This window comes from Pararge aegeria, chromosome 17, assembly GCF_905163445.1.
Source record: "Pararge aegeria chromosome 17, ilParAegt1.1, whole genome shotgun sequence".
Lineage (NCBI taxonomy): Eukaryota > Metazoa > Arthropoda > Insecta > Lepidoptera > Nymphalidae > Pararge > Pararge aegeria.
The window spans coordinates 15,306,190-15,325,987 of record NC_053196.1 but is presented as its reverse complement, the minus strand read 5'-3'; the positions used below and the strand labels follow the sequence as shown (position 1 = coordinate 15,325,987).

General features: G+C 37.4%; 1 protein-coding gene across 1 annotated transcript in view; it reads left to right on the top strand.

The window, feature by feature from the left end:
• The window catches only part of LOC120630843, a 224,764-nt gene that overhangs the window by 81,708 nt on the left and 123,258 nt on the right, over window positions 1–19,798 (top strand). The window contains exon 3 of the mRNA XM_039900141.1: window positions 2,848–2,893. Within this exon, the coding sequence (XP_039756075.1) occupies window positions 2,848–2,893 (46 nt within the window). The remainder of the gene's footprint in view (window positions 1–2,847; window positions 2,894–19,798) is intronic.

Genomic DNA, 19,798 nt, shown 5'->3' with positions numbered 1-19,798 from the left:
CCTGAGACGGTAGCGGGCTAACCTGTAAGGTAGTCGTAATATCAACCCATTACCGGCACACTAGAGCAGTAGTCTTCTCCCTACGGGTTTAGGCCGTAGTTCACCACGCTGACCCAATGGTCTGCGTGGTGGACTACGGCCCACGACTACGGCCCACGACTACGACCCACGGACTACTTCCAAGTATGGTGGAAGTTTGGTGTATGGCAGTTATATTAAAACCATACCCCTAATCAGTTCCTACGCGTTCGTGCCGGAACGCTTAAGCGCTTAGCAGCTCGTATTTGTGGGTAAGGGATATATAACTCTGTAATGCCTCTAGATATATTTTTTAATGCTTTACTTTCTTTTTTCCTTCGACATTGGGATCAAATACTGTTTTAGGTCTGTACTGTACATACATCGCCATCTAGCCCCAAAGTAAGTGTAGCTTGTGTTATGGATACTAAGATAACTGCTGAATATTTTTATGAATATACACATAAATACTTATAATATACAGAGAAACACCCAGACACTGAAAAACAATCTTGTTCGTCACACAAACATTTTCCAGTTGTGGGAATCGAACTCACGGACTTGGACTTGGAAAGCAGGGTCGCTGCCCACTGCGCCAGTCGGCCGTCGCGTCGGTTGATTTCTGGTTGCTCTTTTATTTTTTTATGCAGCTTCTACATTGTGCAGAGTCTACGACTGTGTACCTACTTCAATATCTTAACTATTAAGACATTAAGGTCTCTCTAATGTATGTAAATGTAATAAACGGTATCAACTAAATTAAACTTTTTTTTTCGTCTGGTTTCTTGTTCCCCTTTTTTCTCTGTCTTGTTGATACCTTGCCTCTAGATACCTTCTAGATACCCCTAGATACTCGTTGCATAATGCATTCCGCTAACCGATAAAATGATGTCATTTGAAAGGCAACAGTTGTTAAAAGGACGAATCGTGCAGTGCAGCGACGTTACAAATGGCTGCTACGTGCATCGCAATTGATTGTAATGTACATTGTAACACTGACAATTGACGAATACTTACTGTCCCACGGTAATCTTTTTTTTTTTATTCCACCACAAGAAAGCTCTTCACTGCAATCACGCCTTTACATTATCGAAGTAATAATAATAATTATAAATAAGTAATTATAATAGTTATGTTGAGTCGACAGTTATTGTTCCGATCGTCGTTTCAGTCAATGGTCTTCTCGCGAAAAGCTTCGACCAACATCTTAAGATTTGGATCAAGGGTCGGATACAGAAGGCAGTAGTCCTTGAAACGGCGCGTATTGTGAGGAGGTTCCTCACTCTGGAACCCTGACCGCCGGTTGCTTGGGCATTCAAAAGCCCCGCAAGCGGAGGGTGGTTATTTTTTTCTTATAAATTTTTAATAGTGTTTTTTGTTTTTGTAAGCATTGTTAAGAATTTAAAAAAATGAAAATCAATAAATGATAAGGGTATAAAAAAAATATAAATGACATCTAGTAGATAGAAGCGGTGATAGCCCAGTGGTTAGGACTTCGGCTTCACTTTCCGGGGGCCGAGTTCGAATCACGCACGCAGCAACTCTAACTTTTTGAAGTTGTGTTATATGCGTTATAAGCAATTAAAATATCACTTGCCAAATTCCACGGTTTTTCCACGTTTGAATCCAGCGGCTACCTGTGACGCGCTAAATGTCGTCTGTCCATCTCGTTGGAGGTCGACTAACGCTGCGCTTACCAGTGCGGGGCTGCCATTCCAGCACCTTGGGACCGCAACGTCCATCCTTTCTCCGAACGATGTGCCCCGCCCATTGCCACTTCGAAATCTGGACTCTAACTACGAATCTCCACATTTCTGATTTGATCACGTGGAGATACTCCGAGCATAGCTGTCTCCATCGCCCGCTGAGTGACTGAGCCTCCTTACGAGGCCCATAGTTAGCGACCATGTTACTGAACCATGGGTCATCACTGGCAACACGCACTGTTCGAAGACTTTGGTCTTCAGGCACTGAGGGATTTTGGACGATTCTGAGTTTCTTGCCGGCTCTTCTCAGTGGAATCTGCCTTCCGAACCGGCGGTAGAGTCACTACAAACAGAATGACTTGACGTTTTAAAAGTTCAAAAGCTTATAAATTAGGCCTTCTTGAAATTAATGTTTTTTTTTTTGTTAATCTCGAAGTTTCCGGAACGCTGCCCATCCGAGTAAGATTCGGCGGTTCACCTCCTCGAAATTGGACCTACCTAACTGGATCCCTTGTTCCTAGATCTTGACCTACGAAGTACTAATAAGTCTTGCTTATTTCAATCGCGTGTTTTAGGTGTGATTACAGGCACTTGTGGCTTAACACCTGATCCTCTTCTTCATGGACACAGGGTTGCACTTTGTAGGACGTGTACCTCGCATGCCCTGCGAAGTTTTGATCTGTTTATAGGCGGTGGTTTTCCACTTACCATCAGAAAGGCCATCTGCTTGGTCTCTTAATTATTACTATGAAGAAAAGCTCATGAGGCTTAACACTTACTCAGGTTAACTGGCATTTTATAGAACTTGATTCGTGCATGCCCTGCGAATTGTTGCTCTATTTATATGATTTGGTCAGCCGGTTGGCGCAGTTTTCTGTGGACTGCTTTCTGTGTTCAGGGCCGTGGCTTCGATTCCCACAACTGGCGTTTATATATATCATTCATAAAAATATTCATCAGCCATCTGAATTTCCATAACACAAGCTACGCTTACTTTAGGCCAGATGGCGATTCGTGTATTGTCGTATTATATTTATTTATTTTCCTCTTACTATCAGGTGGACCCAAGTGCTTGGTCTGTAAATTATAGCTCTGTAAAATCTCATTTAAATTTTTGTTCCAGTGGAAATCGCGATGGTGCGTTATGCGGAAACTGTCGCCCGTAGCAGGTATGTTCATCTATATAATACACATTACCAGACTAGTGCTGAAATAGAGAATATAAGTCACATTAGGGCACATGAGCGAAGCCCTTAAGCGAAATGTAGTTATTTTTTCAATATAAAAAACAGAAGCGAAAAGCAGTGAATCAATGTTGATGAAGACTAAAATCTGGTTTTAATTAAATTCTTGCTCGCATTGGAACTTAATATGTAAGAACTCTCTTAAATAAATAGGTAACACTGTGTTGCAATTTCAAGTTAATCTGTCGACTGCTTTACACAAACATTTATTATCGTAGCTTAATTTCTGTAATATGTTGTTACGTTTTATGGTTCGAGCATTTGGAATAATCTGATGATGAATATGATAAGACAGGTTGTCAGTCCCAGGTTCCCGAAGACACTTCGAATCGGAGGTTAATTGTAATAGTAGCCAGAAATTAATCGGAGAGAATGGAGTCCAGAATAGTCCGAAATTACTACCACATCTTGATAATTTTTTCACATGGGAGTTGGGAAAAGAGCAACTGCTGACTTTTTTTGAAACTGCTTTCCGAACCGGTGGTAGAGTCACTACAAACAGACAGACTTGTCCTTCTAAAACTGTTTATAGGTTAAGTCTACTTGAAATAACTAAATGAATTATAAATATTGAATTTTATTTTAGAGTTCATGGTGAGCTTAGCTTTTGGTGCAGATTTTAAAAAAATCGGCTAAAAATCATCCTATAAGATTTCACCTTTTAAGGATTTGAGGGTTGCTTATCTCATAAACTACGGAACCCTTCTGTTACATTAATCGTGCGCTAAGCTTTGGGGTAGATCTTAGATACAGATATAAAATAACCTTTATTTCGAGTGCTGTAAAGTCTAGAATGACATTTGACGTTTTCTCATGTCAGGGGTGACATAAAGTTTTCTATTGCATTTTGAACCTAACGACGGTAAACTTAGAGATGGTAATGGGATATTTGGCGGTTGGCTCTTCAAAGACATTTTAGTGTAGTACACATTAATTTTATTGCTTACTATTTGTTACTGTCAATGTTGTTTTTGAATCCTCTTTTGTTTATTTAACGGTAAGTACAAATTAAGATTTAAGATACGATCTTGGAAATTACCTACAAAGCTATCAGTTATGGACAACAGTGTATAGTGCGACTTTCTATCCAATGAGTTCTTAAAGAATCCGTGTCTCTGTTTCTATTTTTTAATTTATTTTTTAGCACCCATAGACGAGGATGAACAAGGTACTTACTCTATAGAGATTCTATCCAGGAGCCCTTATATACAACGTGTAGCAAAATTACGAAATAATATTGAAGAATGCATAAGTATATTTTATAAGGAATCACCCTGTAAACATATTAAACCAAAAATAAGCATATTTTTCGAAGTACGAATTCGGAACATTCTTTGTTTTTACTTATGACAACCCTATTGAAGATAAAAGACCGACACGCGCATAGTACCTACGCTGCGCGACGCGTACTTAATAAAGTGCCAGGGGTCACATGTTTTAATTTCGCATGTGATGTTAGAGCTGTATTTGATTTCTTTCAGGAAAAACTATGGCGGTAGTTTACTTAAAAAAACTATTAGGTTTCGGTTTCACAGATAGGTCTCAGTGACATTACATAATGTACAGTGACGTGCATAGAGGGTATCCAGTATGAGTTATAAAAACTTAAGGGTAAGGTTTTCATAACTCTTCAAAGCCTATCCTTAAGTTTTTATAACTCGTACTGGAGATTTTTTCATTTTATATATTATTATCTGCCCGCTTAGTGGATACCCTGTGCATACCCATTATACAGAGAAAATGCCTGAAGCGTACCACTCCGTTAGGGGAATCGGAGGGGTACGCTTTAGTTGGTGCAAGTTTTAGTTCTTGCACCCACTAAAAACTCTGTTTGTTACTCGACAGACCCATGAGTGAGTATCGTTAATGGCCTGGTTGCAGCCGAATCCACTTGGTAGGCCCACGCTACACTGCACGCCGTCTTCTCAGGCCTGTCAATAGTCGGGTGACCCTGTGCATACCCGGTTTGCACACAACTGATAATGTACCTAAAGCCTGGAAAGTATTATTTCGGTTTTCATTTACACGTTGTATATTTATTTGTGACTTATATTCAGGAGAATAGAATCTCCAATCGTAACGAAATATGGCAGATAACTCGCATGCCAGAGACGGGGTAAAGGACACTTTTTATCCCGGGTACATTATAAGTTTCGGGTTGCAAAATAAGCCGAAATAAATTAGGTAAAAATCCAATAAAAAACAAACCTACCGACAGACTCCACTTTCATATTTATAATATTAATATGCATTTGTACAAATTTGTTTCTGATGTCATTGGAGATTACCGCACGGTTCTTAGTAGCACCAAGGTGAGCAGGTCGAGTTAGAAAACGACCTAAACGACACGGTAGGAACTAATAACTAAATTATAGTTGCAAATCACCCATTAGCTGCTTTATGCGTTAATGTTTTATTTACGGAATATCTTCCGCGTCGTCTTATCATTAATTCATTATTATTATACTAAGGCTAATAATGTTTTACAGCACAGGCAGTAGGGTGCACTTCATATGGGCACAAAAGCACTGCCTATCCGTTTTTTTTTTTATTATACTCTTATATTATCTTTGTTTTTGTATATGTATGCTTCTTCTTTGAAGCAGTATAATAATCAAAATATCTCGTCAACAGTAACTTTTGAAAGCTACGTGTATCGACTTTAATTACTTACCTCGCTTGCTTTTATCATAAATACCTGTTATTTACTTATACACCATTGTGTTGTTATTCCCGAATATAAAAAATACATTCATATGTGAAATGAAAGTGGTCATGCGTTTACACTCATTCATGAAACGTTAAATAATGTAAAAGTTAACGCACATAAAATGTATCCAGATTGAGGCTAAGTGGCTTAAACCGGTCGGCTCGGAATTCTATTAACAGACGTACCAACTTAGTTGGAAAAAAATCGATTATTTGACTTTTTTTTCTGAAATCCATGATGCACATTATACAATAGACATTTATGTTTAGAAAAGCCTATCGTTATTCTTATTCTTAAAGTTAATGTTGTCTCACCACACAGAGCTTACAAAATATATGCGCTATCTAACACGTTTCGCTTCGCCGTCTGGTAACCGCTAACACTCTTTCAGTCTAATCGGTTTAACTATATTTTTATAGCAACATTTACACCAAATCGCGTGGCGGTTACGTGATATAACATCCATTACCGGTATTTGAGAGACGTTGTGTAGACTTTCGCGGCTTTAGCGGTTTTTAACGTTACAATTTCGCCCCGAACAGAGTTGGCTAAATCATCACCAACCATGTTGGGCCGTCTACTAGTGGCTTAAAAAAAGAAATTCATAAACGAACTGGCAATAATAAAGTAATTACTCAAGTACGTTATTGTAATATACCGGCTTCAGTAATGGAGATATCTTAATTCTTATTAAGTCATTTTCTATAAATTTTGTTTATGTTATTGGCTGAAAATGAAAAAGTTTGGAAAGTCCCATACTATCTATACCAGTCTATACTACCTAGTTTGTCTATCAAATAGTTATTGAGTTCACTCTATTATCTCTGATAGAGAGACATTATTGAGACCTAATAATATGGACTTGCCATACCCTTTTTCACACACCTTTGTGAATGTTATAGAGAACTTTCAGGCATGCAGGTTTCCTCACGATATCTCCTTTTCACCGTTAAATCAAGTGATATTTAACTCAAATTAAAACACACATTAGTCCGAAAACTTGTGGTGCGTGTCAAAATAAAAGAAGCTCTAACCGTAAAAAAGTATACAACGACAAAACACAGCGCCATCTAGTCCCAAAGTAAACATAGCTTGTGTTATGGGTCTGAGAAAAAGAGAAAGATGACTGATGATACATAAATACTTTTAATATACAGATAAACAACCAGACACTGAACAACATTCATGTTTATCACGCAAACATTTCCCAGTTGTGTAAATCGAATCCACAGCCTTGGACTCAGAAAGCAGGGTCGCTGCCCAATACGCCAATTGGCCGGCAAACGGCTAAATAGAAACCTAGTCCTTGATTTTATTGCGACAAAGTATTGTGAAGCCTAGCTACAACGGTATTCTGCAGAATAAACGCTATACCCAGTTCCCACGGTGCTCGTGAGCTATTACCGACTTTACGGACGGATAGAATTGCGGATGGCATGACAGTTCGCCTATTCGCGACGGATCGGCACGCTAGGTTTAAGATTGGAGATTGTAATTTAGTGTGTGTTTGTTGGTTACTAATTTATAATGGCGCCCCAAGTTAAAAATCATTCTAATCCAATAATATAATCTTTAGATAAAAGATTAATTTCGTCTGCTACTAATATTTAAATCTGAAGAGTCTGTTTACTTGAGCGCGATGATCTCAGAAACTACTGGATAGCCCATTTATCTAGAAAGGCTATATATCATCACATTAAGACCAATAGGAGCATATGACCAATGAAGAATGGTTCAAAATCGGGGTTTTTTTTTCCTTTTCAAAGCTTCCGCCGCGTGCGCTGCACAAACGGTTAAAGTTTCGTTAAATCATGTATCACAAAGTTGTACCCCTTTAAAAGTTCTAAAAAAAAATCCGCGACAACATATGTCTATCTTTTAAGGTTGACTGATAAGCAGAAGAAATCGCGAGGGACCGCTAGTATCTTATAAAAACAACTGGAAAATGTTTGTGTGATGAACATGGATGTTTTTAAGTGCCGGGGTATCTATCTGTTTATTATAAGTGTTTATGTGTATTATATTCATAAAAATATTCAGCTTTCTTAGTACCCTTAACAAAAGCTACGCTTACTTTGGAGCTAGATGCCGATGTGTGTTCCTATTATCGTAGTTTATTTATCTATTTACTTAAAAAGAGTATGTATATTTGTGTGTGTGTAAAGTACATGTTGGTGTGTGTAATTTTGTTTTATTTATTTAATGTACTTTTATGCATAATTACAAAAAATGCCTTAAACCATAAGGATGGGAAATTTCATACTCCTCCGTCCGCGCAATTTTCGTAAAAATGGGTGCAAAGTTTTGCTTCACGTAGTGTAGTTTTTAAATTAAGTTTTGTTTAGGTGTCCTTAATTTTTATAAAATAAACGCAGCCTTAGTTACTTCTTCTTACATCAGCTACCTGCCAATAAAAGCCCCGTCAAAATCGGTCTAGCCATTTTGGAGCCAATATATTTTGGTGTTTTCAATATTAAAGACGGTTTTTTCAATATGACAAACAGACACTCCAATTTTTTTATATGTAAAGAAAACTCAACAACTGCAACTTATTAATGCACTGAAAGATAAAAGATAATTTCGGACCCAATTCCGCAGCTTTTGAGGGCCGAGCTTACGTGTATATACTGCAAATAACTCGCATTATCCATTTAACAATAGTAACGGGTATAGTTTTTCATCTCCTCATGCCTACACGAAATGTTTTTCTTCTTTAATATGTTTCTTTCTTTCTTTCGTGAAAAGCAATTTTCCCGGACGGATGATCTATCACGGTAGTTAATTATATTTTTTTATTGGATGACACAATGGCGGTTAAGCGTGATACGTAAATACTTATGACGTAGATTGTATAGGGCTTTTAACGGCATTAATTTTTTTTATTACTATGCATTCTAATAATATTAATAATAATTAGATTAAATAAATAAATAAATAAATATACTACAACAATACACATATCGCCATCTAGCCCCAAAGTAAGCGTAGCTTGTGGTATGGGTACTAAGATGCCAAATCGATTACCGCTATGTGGAATGTTGAGTCGACAGTTATTGTTCCGATCGTCGTTTCAGTCAATGGTCTTCTCGCGAAAAGCTTCGACCTTTTAGCGACCTATCGAAGCCTTTTAATAGAGTTTTTCATTTTTTTTAAGCATTGTTAAGAATTAAAAAAAAAATTAAAAAGAATAAATGATAGAAAAAATAATAATAATAAATATACTACGAAAATGCACACATCGCCATCTAGCCCCAAAGTAAGCGTAGCTTGTGTTATGGGTACTGTTAGATGACTGATGAATAGTTTTATGTATGATATACATAAATACTTAATACACCCAGACACTGAAAAACATTCATGTTCATTGTTCATCACACAAGCATGTTCCGGTAGTGGGAATCGAACCCACGGCCATGGACTCAGAAAGCAGGGTCGCATCCCACTGCGCCAGTCGGCCGTCAAAAATCTGTCTCGTGGTCACGTGTCTGTCAAACAATACACCTTTAAACAAGTAGTGCCAGTTCTTCGTTTGACGTTGTAGTGTGTGTTACGATTCGAACATAATGAAATCAAAGTCTTGTCCACGTTATAGCTATGGTTATGATAGCTTTTATATGATAAAGCGTTGATAGCGCGGTGGGTAGGAGCTCGACTGCACTTTCGGAGGGCCGAGTTCGAATCCCAGCACGCACCTCTAACCTTTCTTAGTTATATGCGTTTTAAGTAATCAAAATATCACTTGCTTCGACGGCGAGGGAAAACGTCGTAAGGAAACCTGCATGCCTGAGAGTTCTACATAATATTCTCAAAGCTATGTGGAGTTCACCAATCCGCACTGGGCCAGAGGACTTCGGCATTAACCCCAAAACTGTATTAACCCCTTCTCTTTGTGGGAGGAGACCCGAGTCCTATAGTAGGTTGATATGATGATGATCATGAAATGATAATAACCGGGACCACTCCGGGAAGCTCCGAATCGCAAAAAAAAAATGTCTTTAAAGTATATATATGTACACATATACATATTTGTATATATACACATATATAAAAATATACATATGCATATCTATATATTATTTATTAGTAAATATTAATAAAAGTACGTTTAAAATGTTTGTATTCAGTATATAATTTATTTCGAGCCGCTACCGTTATAATCATAGGTTATTTTCCTCAAGAGTTGTCTTGAAGAGATTGCTTTAGCAATAAGGCCGCCTTTGCATACCAATGTATTTATAAATTTATTATTGGATCTCAGTTGTGTTTTATTCCGATTTATTTGTGTGAAATAAAGCGTTTATCTATCTAGCGTGTATCTTTTTATCAGACCCGAGCATCGAACCTAGAAGCTCATGTCCACACCCAGTGGACATGAGTTTCTAGGTAGACCAACAAGGTGGTGTGCCCAGCAGTGCGTTTTTAATGCCTATCCCTACTATCCCTACTACCCTACTAACTATAATATTATAAATGTCAATGTAAGTTTGTTTGTTCCGCTTTCACGCAAAAACTACCTCACCGATTCTCATGAAACTTTGTACACATATTCTTGGAAGTGTTAGAAGTAATATAGGATACTTTTTATCCCGACATTAAGCTCGGTTCCTTTGGGAGAGGGGATCAGTGTTTGCCGATTTTACACCATAACTCCGACAAATTATAACCGATTTAAATGATTATTTTTGTACTATAGAGGTTACAATATGTGTTTAATTTTGCCCATAGTGTGGTTAGATATAGAGGACAGCAGCAAACCCCTTATTTAAGGCTTAGCGATACTGAATATTTTAATTTTTTTTAGATCTACAACTAAAAGTAATGCCACATCAAAAAACAAAAACCAAACGAAGACGAAGCCGCGGGCAACAGCTAGTTAGGTCATAAACGAAGATGATAATTCTTAAACAAAGAACCGTTTAAAATATATAAGATCGTTTGAATTTATAATCAACTTGTTCTTGACATTTCGCCGTGCGGATTGAAATAGATACTTGACATAGATTAGGTGCAATTTATTGTCTAAATTGTGCCTATGCAAGCTGTGAATTTACGCTTTACCGCCATTTTAACAAAGTCATTCATTCATTCATTCATATCTGCCATTACTAATTCTTTGATGCCCAAACTGGCCTATGACAACTCATTTATTGAAATTGAGCGTGAAAATAGCCTAGGAAATACTTAAAAAAGCATAAACTAAGATACAAAAAAGAAATTCAAACAATTTTAGACGTTTTTAAAAACAAAACCATTTCGATGTATCGAAAAATTGGCCGACATTGAAACTATACATATATAGGTAGCAAATAAATTGTTGAATAAAACTGTGACCCTTTCTTACTGTCTATCACACGATTAAAACATTACTCACGTTAGTTTCAATTCTAAAATACACCTCTTATACAGATTTTTATGTCTTCAGTAAGTCATTATTCAATTAACTATCTATCATATGCACATATCATATTAACATATATAAATGGCTATCCACTAAGCAAACTCTAAACACCTTTTTTAGCAGATAAAAACCGAAAGATACGAAACGATATGTGTCGCATGACACATCTACAAAAATAGAACTTATCTATGTATACTATTCAGTCAACAAAGCGTGACAACGCCACCGCTGAGAACACCTTTTTTCGAACAGATAAAAAATCAAACATTATAAATTATTCAAACAGATAAAAAACCAAACATTGTAAATTATGCGGTGTCACATCTACGAGAATAGAAATAATCTTTGTTGCAAATAGGTGCGTTTACCAAGAAGCAGTGACATCAGTGCTGGGGAATCCGTGAGTGAGTACCGAGGTGCCAGCGAATAGGTTATTTTTGCTCTATAAATCTGTCAAACGTGTACGTACTGATTGTTTTCTGTGGAATGTTTGATCTATGGCCTCTCTTTTGTTATTCAATTAAGCTTAACCAAACATACTGCCACGACATAATAATCCCTTATTTTTCTAGATGAGATAATGGATAGTGATAATTTTCCCGTGGTGCGTATGCTAGCCCTACAGATTTTTGTTCGTCCTTTACACGATTGAGATATTGTGATTTATGTATAGATCCAAGTATTTCAAGTTCGTTAATGCCATTCGCTAACTGCCAGTGTAATGTAATTTGTTAGATAGGAAGCTAATTTTACTGCTGACTGCTTGAGTTTCGAGCACAGAGCAGTGACCGCTTATAAATCGCTCCTTTGTCCATCTGGCATACGAATTGTCCGTAACTATAAGATAAATATAACACTAATAATACTTAATCATCCTGTTAACGTTCGGTACAAGCCTGCTCTCGTAGGAGAGGCGGTTTTAGAGCCACCACGCTGCTCCAATCCTGCTTGGTGGGCTTTAACAACTATTGTCACAACTTAGTAATAATAATCGGGGCGGACGGCTTAATGTGCTCTCCGAGGGACACACATACACACAATTATTATTATTTTATGTAAAACTCTGTCAAGCCAGGCGAAAGAAGAAGAAGATTCAAAACTCTGTTTGTTTGTAAAAAAAAATCTTAAGCGCTGACCTAATCTTTTGCTTACTCTCTGGAAGGAACTACCCGCTGCAACACAGGTTTCCCTACCACAGAGGTCAGGGATCCGTAGATAAACATGCTTACAATTAGACCAACGAGGCAATAACTCCAATAGGTCACATTATATTCGCCACTGTTTTAGTAACAATTACAGGCCAAGCAGATGTTCCAGACTGCGATTTCACCTGATGGTAAAGACGGTAGCGGGCTAACCTGTAAGGGATTATGGCAGTTAATATAACCCATACCAACAACAGGAACGCTAAATCGTTTGAGTCGGTAGGGTGATAACTAGTCACGGACGAAGCCTCCCACTAGACCAGACCAAAGAAAATTTAAAAGTTCTCAAACTAACCCGCCGGGAATCAAACCCGAGACCGCCCGTTTAAAAACACAGCACTCACCGCTGCGCCAGGGAGCTCGCCGCGCCGGCTTGCTGTTAAAGGGCAGACGAATTCGAGCTTTAAAATAAGGTGGATGTAGCGCCATGCAGTTCATGAGCCTAGTTAATGATGAAAATCATAAACGGTTAATGTTATATGATATAATGTCATGTAACCTCTCGCCATTTTTCAATGTTACAGTGATGCAAACCAGTTACCCGCCCTGGCTTCGCTCGGGTATACGGGTAACTTTCGCATGTATAATAACTACTACCTGTTGCCCACTTCATCCGCTCTTTTAGAAATCTCGTGAAAATCGTACATTTCTCCGGTAGAAAAAGAAGCGTGTGTGTTGATCTAGGGTACCTATAATACGTTCAGTAATTTTTGCGTGTAAGAGTTACAAACATCCATCCATCTATCCAATCGTCTATCCAGTGGCGTGCATAGAAGGTATGCACAGGGTATGTAGAGTTATAAAAACTTAAGGATAGACATTGTAAAAGTTATAGAAAGCCTACCCTTGAGTATTTATAACTCGTTTCTTCTTTTTATATCTGCATACCCTGTGTATACATACCCTCTATGCACGCCACTAATGCCAATCAATGTCGATAACAAAAATGTATGAAACACTTTCCAGGTAAAACCAAGAAAAGACTAGACAAGAAATAAAAAAGTTAAAAGTCTACTTAAATTACCTGCCACGCAAAACAGAGTTTTTAGACCGTTATATTTTTTACAGCCAAAAGACCTTCTAGTATCTAAGCAATCAGCGAAACAACCAGAGCGGATATAAAACCTTTGTAACCTTCACTTTGAAACAATAAAACTTATAAATTAATTACGTATAATAAACTTTATTATCTGCGTAGTAAGGAACATTGTTTATTCTCATTGTCTATGCTTCGTATTACCAGAGTAATTTATGTTCATTGTCTTGAGTATATTTCGCTTTTATAACTTACCTATTCGAAGTGTCTTGACTTTGAAATGATTCTTCGTCAACGAGTTATAATATTGAGGGAGTTATGAAAAATATTATGTAATAAGTACGCCATTTTGTGGCAGCGGCCATCTTGGACCGATTTCTACCAAACGCAGCTAAGAAAACTCCCGACTTATACACCTTTAAAAAAAAAGATTAACATCGGTCCATCCGTTCGGGAAATGACATGCCACAGAATTCTTTCTGTGGCATGATATTAGATACACACAAAAACACAAACTCGTCAATCTTATAACAGCCCGTCGTTTTGCGCCGGGGGCTAAAAAAAGAAATGAGACTGTTTGTTCCAGAGATAAGCGCATCCAAACAAACCTATCATAATCATAACCATTTATTTGCAAAAAACATGTGAAATTATAGATGTTACAAAAATTATACAGAACAATGTTGTAGCCCGTTAGGCTATAAAAACATTAAAATCATATTCAATTCAATTAATTAAATTACATGTAAATTTTATGTCCGATGCTATATTATTATAATGAATTTCATTTAGGCCTAAAGTATCAGCAAAGTACTCATCTGCGGAATATTAACATTTTTCAATAAGATATGGTAACATCACATAACATTTTTCAATATATATAGGTTGCTTTAACAATACTATAATGACAAAAGTTAACACACATTTTTGAAGACTGGATATAGCTACATGACCCTAAAGTTCTCTCCACCGACCGTCACTATATTCCAAGACTAGTTCGTGAAACGATTGAAATTCCGAAGCAGAAAAACTTCAATCGTAAGGACGGTTTTAAAATAGCAAGTGTTTGGAATCCACTGGTAGAATTATGCAAACCAAAAAAGCATGGTACCGCTTCTCAATTTAAAAGTGACGTTGTCAGTGTAGTGTCGAACAATTCGTGAAACACAAACAAAATGATCACGAAAGCGGGTAGTCAGATTCTGCCCGTGACATTCAACTTAACAACGACAGCCGATTGGCGCAGTTTTCAGCGACCCTGCTTTCTGAGTCCAAGGCCGTGGGTTCGATTCCCACAACTGGAAAATGTCTGTGTGATGAGCATGAATGTTTTTCAGTGTCTGGATGTTTATATGTATATTATAAGTATTTATGTATATTATTCAAAAAAATATCCATCAGTCATCTCAGTACCCATAATACTACGCTTACTTTGGGGCTAGATGGCGAAGTGTGCGTTGTCGTAGTATATATTAAAAAAAAACTCGTACCTCCGCAGTCCCGTCGTGGCCAGGATCCATGCAACTGAGTCGATATATTGAACTACAATTTAAGACACATTTTTCACACTGCTAATTTTTAACAACGTGATAATAACACGCGCAAGTAGGTTTCGTATTTTTCCAATTCTATTATTCAGTTGCCTAAAACTATAATATTAATAGCCGAAAACGAAATAAAGTTTTAGTTTCAAATTTAAAAAGGCAAGGTTTTCACGTTCTCGCTGACTCACATTTGCACACGGAAACTCGAAATGATAAAGTGGCTAGTGACGTAGCGACGTGTGTGATCGATGGACTTATTTTGTTAAACGATTATTTGACGGGGACAAATTGTGGATGTTGAATAGATAAAATGAATTTGAATCCTTCTCCACGACAATAGACTAAGATGATATAACGTATTTATGCATTAAACAATACTATAAATAAACAAAAAAATCTTTATCGTTGTAATCTTACTACCTATGCTATCCTCTCGATGTTATAAATGCAAAAGTTTATATGGATGGACACAGTGGCGTGCATTGAAGGTATGCACAGCTTATGCAAATGATATAAAACGAAGAAATTCTCGAGTACGAGTTCTAAATACTTAAGGGTAGTCTTAATAACTATTACGTTTTTTATAACTCGGACTGGAGATTTTATATCATCTACATACCCTGTGTATACCCTCTATGCACGCCACTGGATGGACGAATGGATAGACGGATGGATGTTTGTAACTCTTGCACGCCAAAATTACTGAACGTATTATAGGTACCCTAGATCACATACACTTCTTTTCCTACCGGAAAAATGTACGATTTTCACGGGATTTCTAAAAGAGCGGATGAAGCGGGCAACAGCTAGTAGTTACTTATTATACATGCGAAAGTTACCCGTATACCCGAGCGAAGCCAGGGCGGGTAACTGGTGATATTAAAAAGGTGAAAGTGTTTTTATTTTTAGTTAATTTGTTATCATTACCCAGCTCTACCGCAAAAGCGTATGTGTTAAAATTTGGTACCTATTTAGCTAGAATGCATAGACCATATAACCAAGTAAGTGTCTCAATGATTGTAACAAACTAGGTCTAGAAGTTAGAGGATAAACAGACAGACGCGAAAACCTACTTTGTTTTCAGTTGCGTGCATAGAGGGTATGCACAGGGTATGCAGATAATATAAAATGAAGAAAGTCTCCAGTATAAGTAATATATACTTAAGGGAAGGTTTTTTTATAGATCTTACAATGCCTATCCTTAAGTCTTAAGTATCCTAGTATCCTATAAGTAGTCCTATAACTCGTACTGGAGATTTTCTTCATTTTATATCATCTGCATACCCTGTGCATACCCTCTATGCCCGCCACTGTTTGTTTTATTGTATGTAGAAAAACATCGATATCGATAAGTTCCGTCTTCCCTATGCATGAGACACGTTTATCGCAGGCGACAGGTGCTGTGTTTTTGTGTCGCAAACAAATTGAACCTTTAATCGCTTTTTACCACTTCCCGGCTATCTCGTTAGTTTAACTTGAATAACAAGAACTGTATTTTAAAAGATGCAAATCCTTGTTTTCTTTAATAAATAATAATAATAATAAATATATTACGACAATACACACATCGCCATCTAGCCCCAAAGTAAGCGTAGCTTGTTTTATGGGTACTAAGATGACTGTTGAATATTTTTATAAAAAAAATACATAAATACTTAGAATATACATATAAACACCCAGACACTGAAAAACATTCATGCTCATCACACGAACATTTTCCAGTTGTGGGAATCGAACCCACGGCCTTGGACTCAGAAAGCAGGATCGCTGCAAGCGCCAATCGGCCGTCTTCGGTTCTTTGTAACGTTCGTATGAAAGAATCGCGGCGTGGGTCACTATAGCAACGAAGTTGAACCGTAGTTGGAGGCTCACGAGCTCCAGGGTCCAATTCCCGGGTCTGACCAAGAATAGTTGGGTTCGGGTTTTGCTTTTAAGAATTTTGAGTACCAGCATTGAGTTAGTATTTAATGTAGGGTTTATTATAATTGTACACCACCTGACCGCCAGTGGCGTGCACTGGGTTTCTTACCAGGGTATGCATACAGCAGGAAAATTGCATAAAATGGAAAAATCCTCCTCTTATACGGGCTATATTTCAATTTTAAGGTATGCAGTGCTTTTGTGCATGTATGAAGTGCACGCCACTGCTGACCGCTCTCGCTCATATTTTCCTAATCGTAAGGTTGACTGGCAGAGATCGCTACTAAGGGATAAGCCGTCTTATGTATTATATTTCCGTCTTTGTATTTCTATTCCTCTTTTATTTCCTAACTTTATAGTGGTGTACAAATAAAGAGTTAAATAAAATAAAATAAATATGTGTCTCTGAAAGCACGTTAAGATATCGATCCCGGTTATAATATATTAACATGAAATAATAATCGTCACAAAAAAAAAACTCGCTAGGTAAAATAAAACAACTATAAACGAAAAATGATTGACTTATGACTATACACGACACGGAATACCGTGACACCATAACTATAGAAAACAGTTTTTTTTCTATAAATAAAAATAAAAAGTATAGATACAAAAGAATGTCACAAAAACTGGATTAAATAACCCACAAAGGCCAGTTCCGTTACAAACACTTTGACATAACTATGGCGATACAATAATAATATAAAAAAAAATGCACAAATAACAAAACGACGGTAAAGAATGGATTCCCGTTCAGAAGAACGAAAATAACTTGTCGCTTTCTATTAAAACTTAGGGTGAGTGCATACGGTCGTCGTTAAAGGCGAGTTATTTTGAGTATGACAGCCTCTCTGACGCAGTGGTGAGCTCTGTCTTATTAGTGGGAGATCTCAGGTACGATCGCCGGCGGCGTCTATTTCGGAATTCAAAATTTCTGAATTTCAGACCAGAGTACTGAATTTATATATCGTTCTTCATTATCAACCTACTTCCGGCACAGGGCATCGGGCAGCCCAAGGGTTTGGGCTGTAGTCCAACCCGCTGGCCCAGTGCGGATTGATGGACTCCTCACGCCTTTGAGAACATTATAGAGAATTGACGGCCGGCTGGCGCAGTGGACAGTGACCCTGCTTTCTTAGTAAAAGGCCGTGGGTTCGATCCGCACAACTGGAAAATGTTTGTGTGATGAACGTGAATTAGTTTCAGTGTCTGCGTGTTTATCTTGATATGAGTATTTATGTGTATTGTATTCATCAGCTATCTTAGTACCCATAACACAAGCTACGATTACTTTGGCGGTTTTAGTAAAAAAAAAAAAAACAAAATCTCTCAGTTATGCAGGTTTCCTAACGATACCGATACGGGAAAAAAAAAGCACAGACTTAAGGGTTAGGTTGTACACAAGAGCAGAGCACTTATATTCTCTTAATCGCCTCGTACGACGCCCGCAGGAAGAGGCGGGTTGGTGACAGCTGTATTCTGATCTTCCGTCACCACACGGACATAACATTCTTACATGAACATACATACTGCATTCACATAATAACTATAAAAATACCAGTTTAAACGTACATATGCTATCATGGACATCTCACACAAGATATAACGATGAATGTTAAATTGTAATATTATGTTGGAAAAGAGCAACTGCTGAGTTTCTTGCCGGCTTCTTCTCGGTAGAATCTGCCTTCTGAATCGGGGGTGAGTCATTACAAACAGACATACTTGCTATTTCAAAAGTGCTTATATTAGGCCTACTTGAAATAAATGAATTTCGAATTTGGACTTACGAAATACTCCATTACAGTAAGTATACATACCTCCGACTTATAAATCCATATAGTTTAACCACTGCGCTAAAGAGGTCGCCATACTTGCTAGTTTATTAATCTCTGTGACTAGTTCATAACATGTACATTGTACACACTCAGCTACTCCTCGCCGCGCGATCAAGTTACAAATCGTATAAAATAACTCTGTAATATTACACTGTAAGTGTTGACTGTTTAACTGAGATGTTAAATTATTACAAGTTGTTGCCCGCGACTTCATCTGCGTTTAATTTTGTTTTTAGATGTGACATTAAATAGAGTTGTAGTTCCAAAAAAATTTAAAGTATTCATTATCGCTAAGCCTTAAATGAGGGGTTTGCTGCTGTCCGCTGAGGAGTTCTGTGCTCTATCTCCAACCACAGTTTTAGCAAAATAAAACACATACTATAACCTCTATAGTACAAAAATATTTATTAAAATCGGTTATAATTTGTCGGAGTTATCGTGTAAAATCGTCAAGCACTTTTATCCACTCTCAAAAAGGGACCGAGCTTAATGTTGGTATAAAAAGTATCCTATATTACTTCTAACACTTCCAAGAATATGTGTACAAAGTTTCATGAGGATCGGTTGAGTAGTTTTTGCGTAAAAGCGTAACAAACTAACTTACATTGACATTTATAATATTAGTAGGGATAGGGATAGGGATAGGGAAGTAGGGATGTTAGAACGCCTTTTCCGTAGGGTTGGCACTGTTTAAACGGGTGAAAGGCTTTCGTTCAATTATGTTTTTTTAATACTGACTTGAGCTTGACGACTGTAATGCTTGATGAAAAGCAATGGTGAGGTCTAAGTTAGAACGCGCTTGCGTGGAAATTAATATGGGTGGAATCAGTAAATATTGGATAGAAGCAGGCGTTACTTTGCGGAAATCCATGATATATTATCAAAACTAAGCTTAATTTGCTATACTCCGCGAAAAGCAGGAGAATCTGTGTGGTGTAATTTATAATTTCTTCAATCCTTATACTCCACAGCAAACAGATCTTCGGCAATATACCCTCTACGCACGTTTCTCACGGAGCATCATCAGGAGATGTTGACTTTACAATGCTTAACAATTAACAATTATTCATTGTAAAGTCAACGTCTTCTGATGATGCTCCGGTTTCGGAGAGAAACGTACGTGCGGAGTATAGCAAATTAAACTTAGTTTTGATGGAATCAGTAACCCTGGACAAGTTT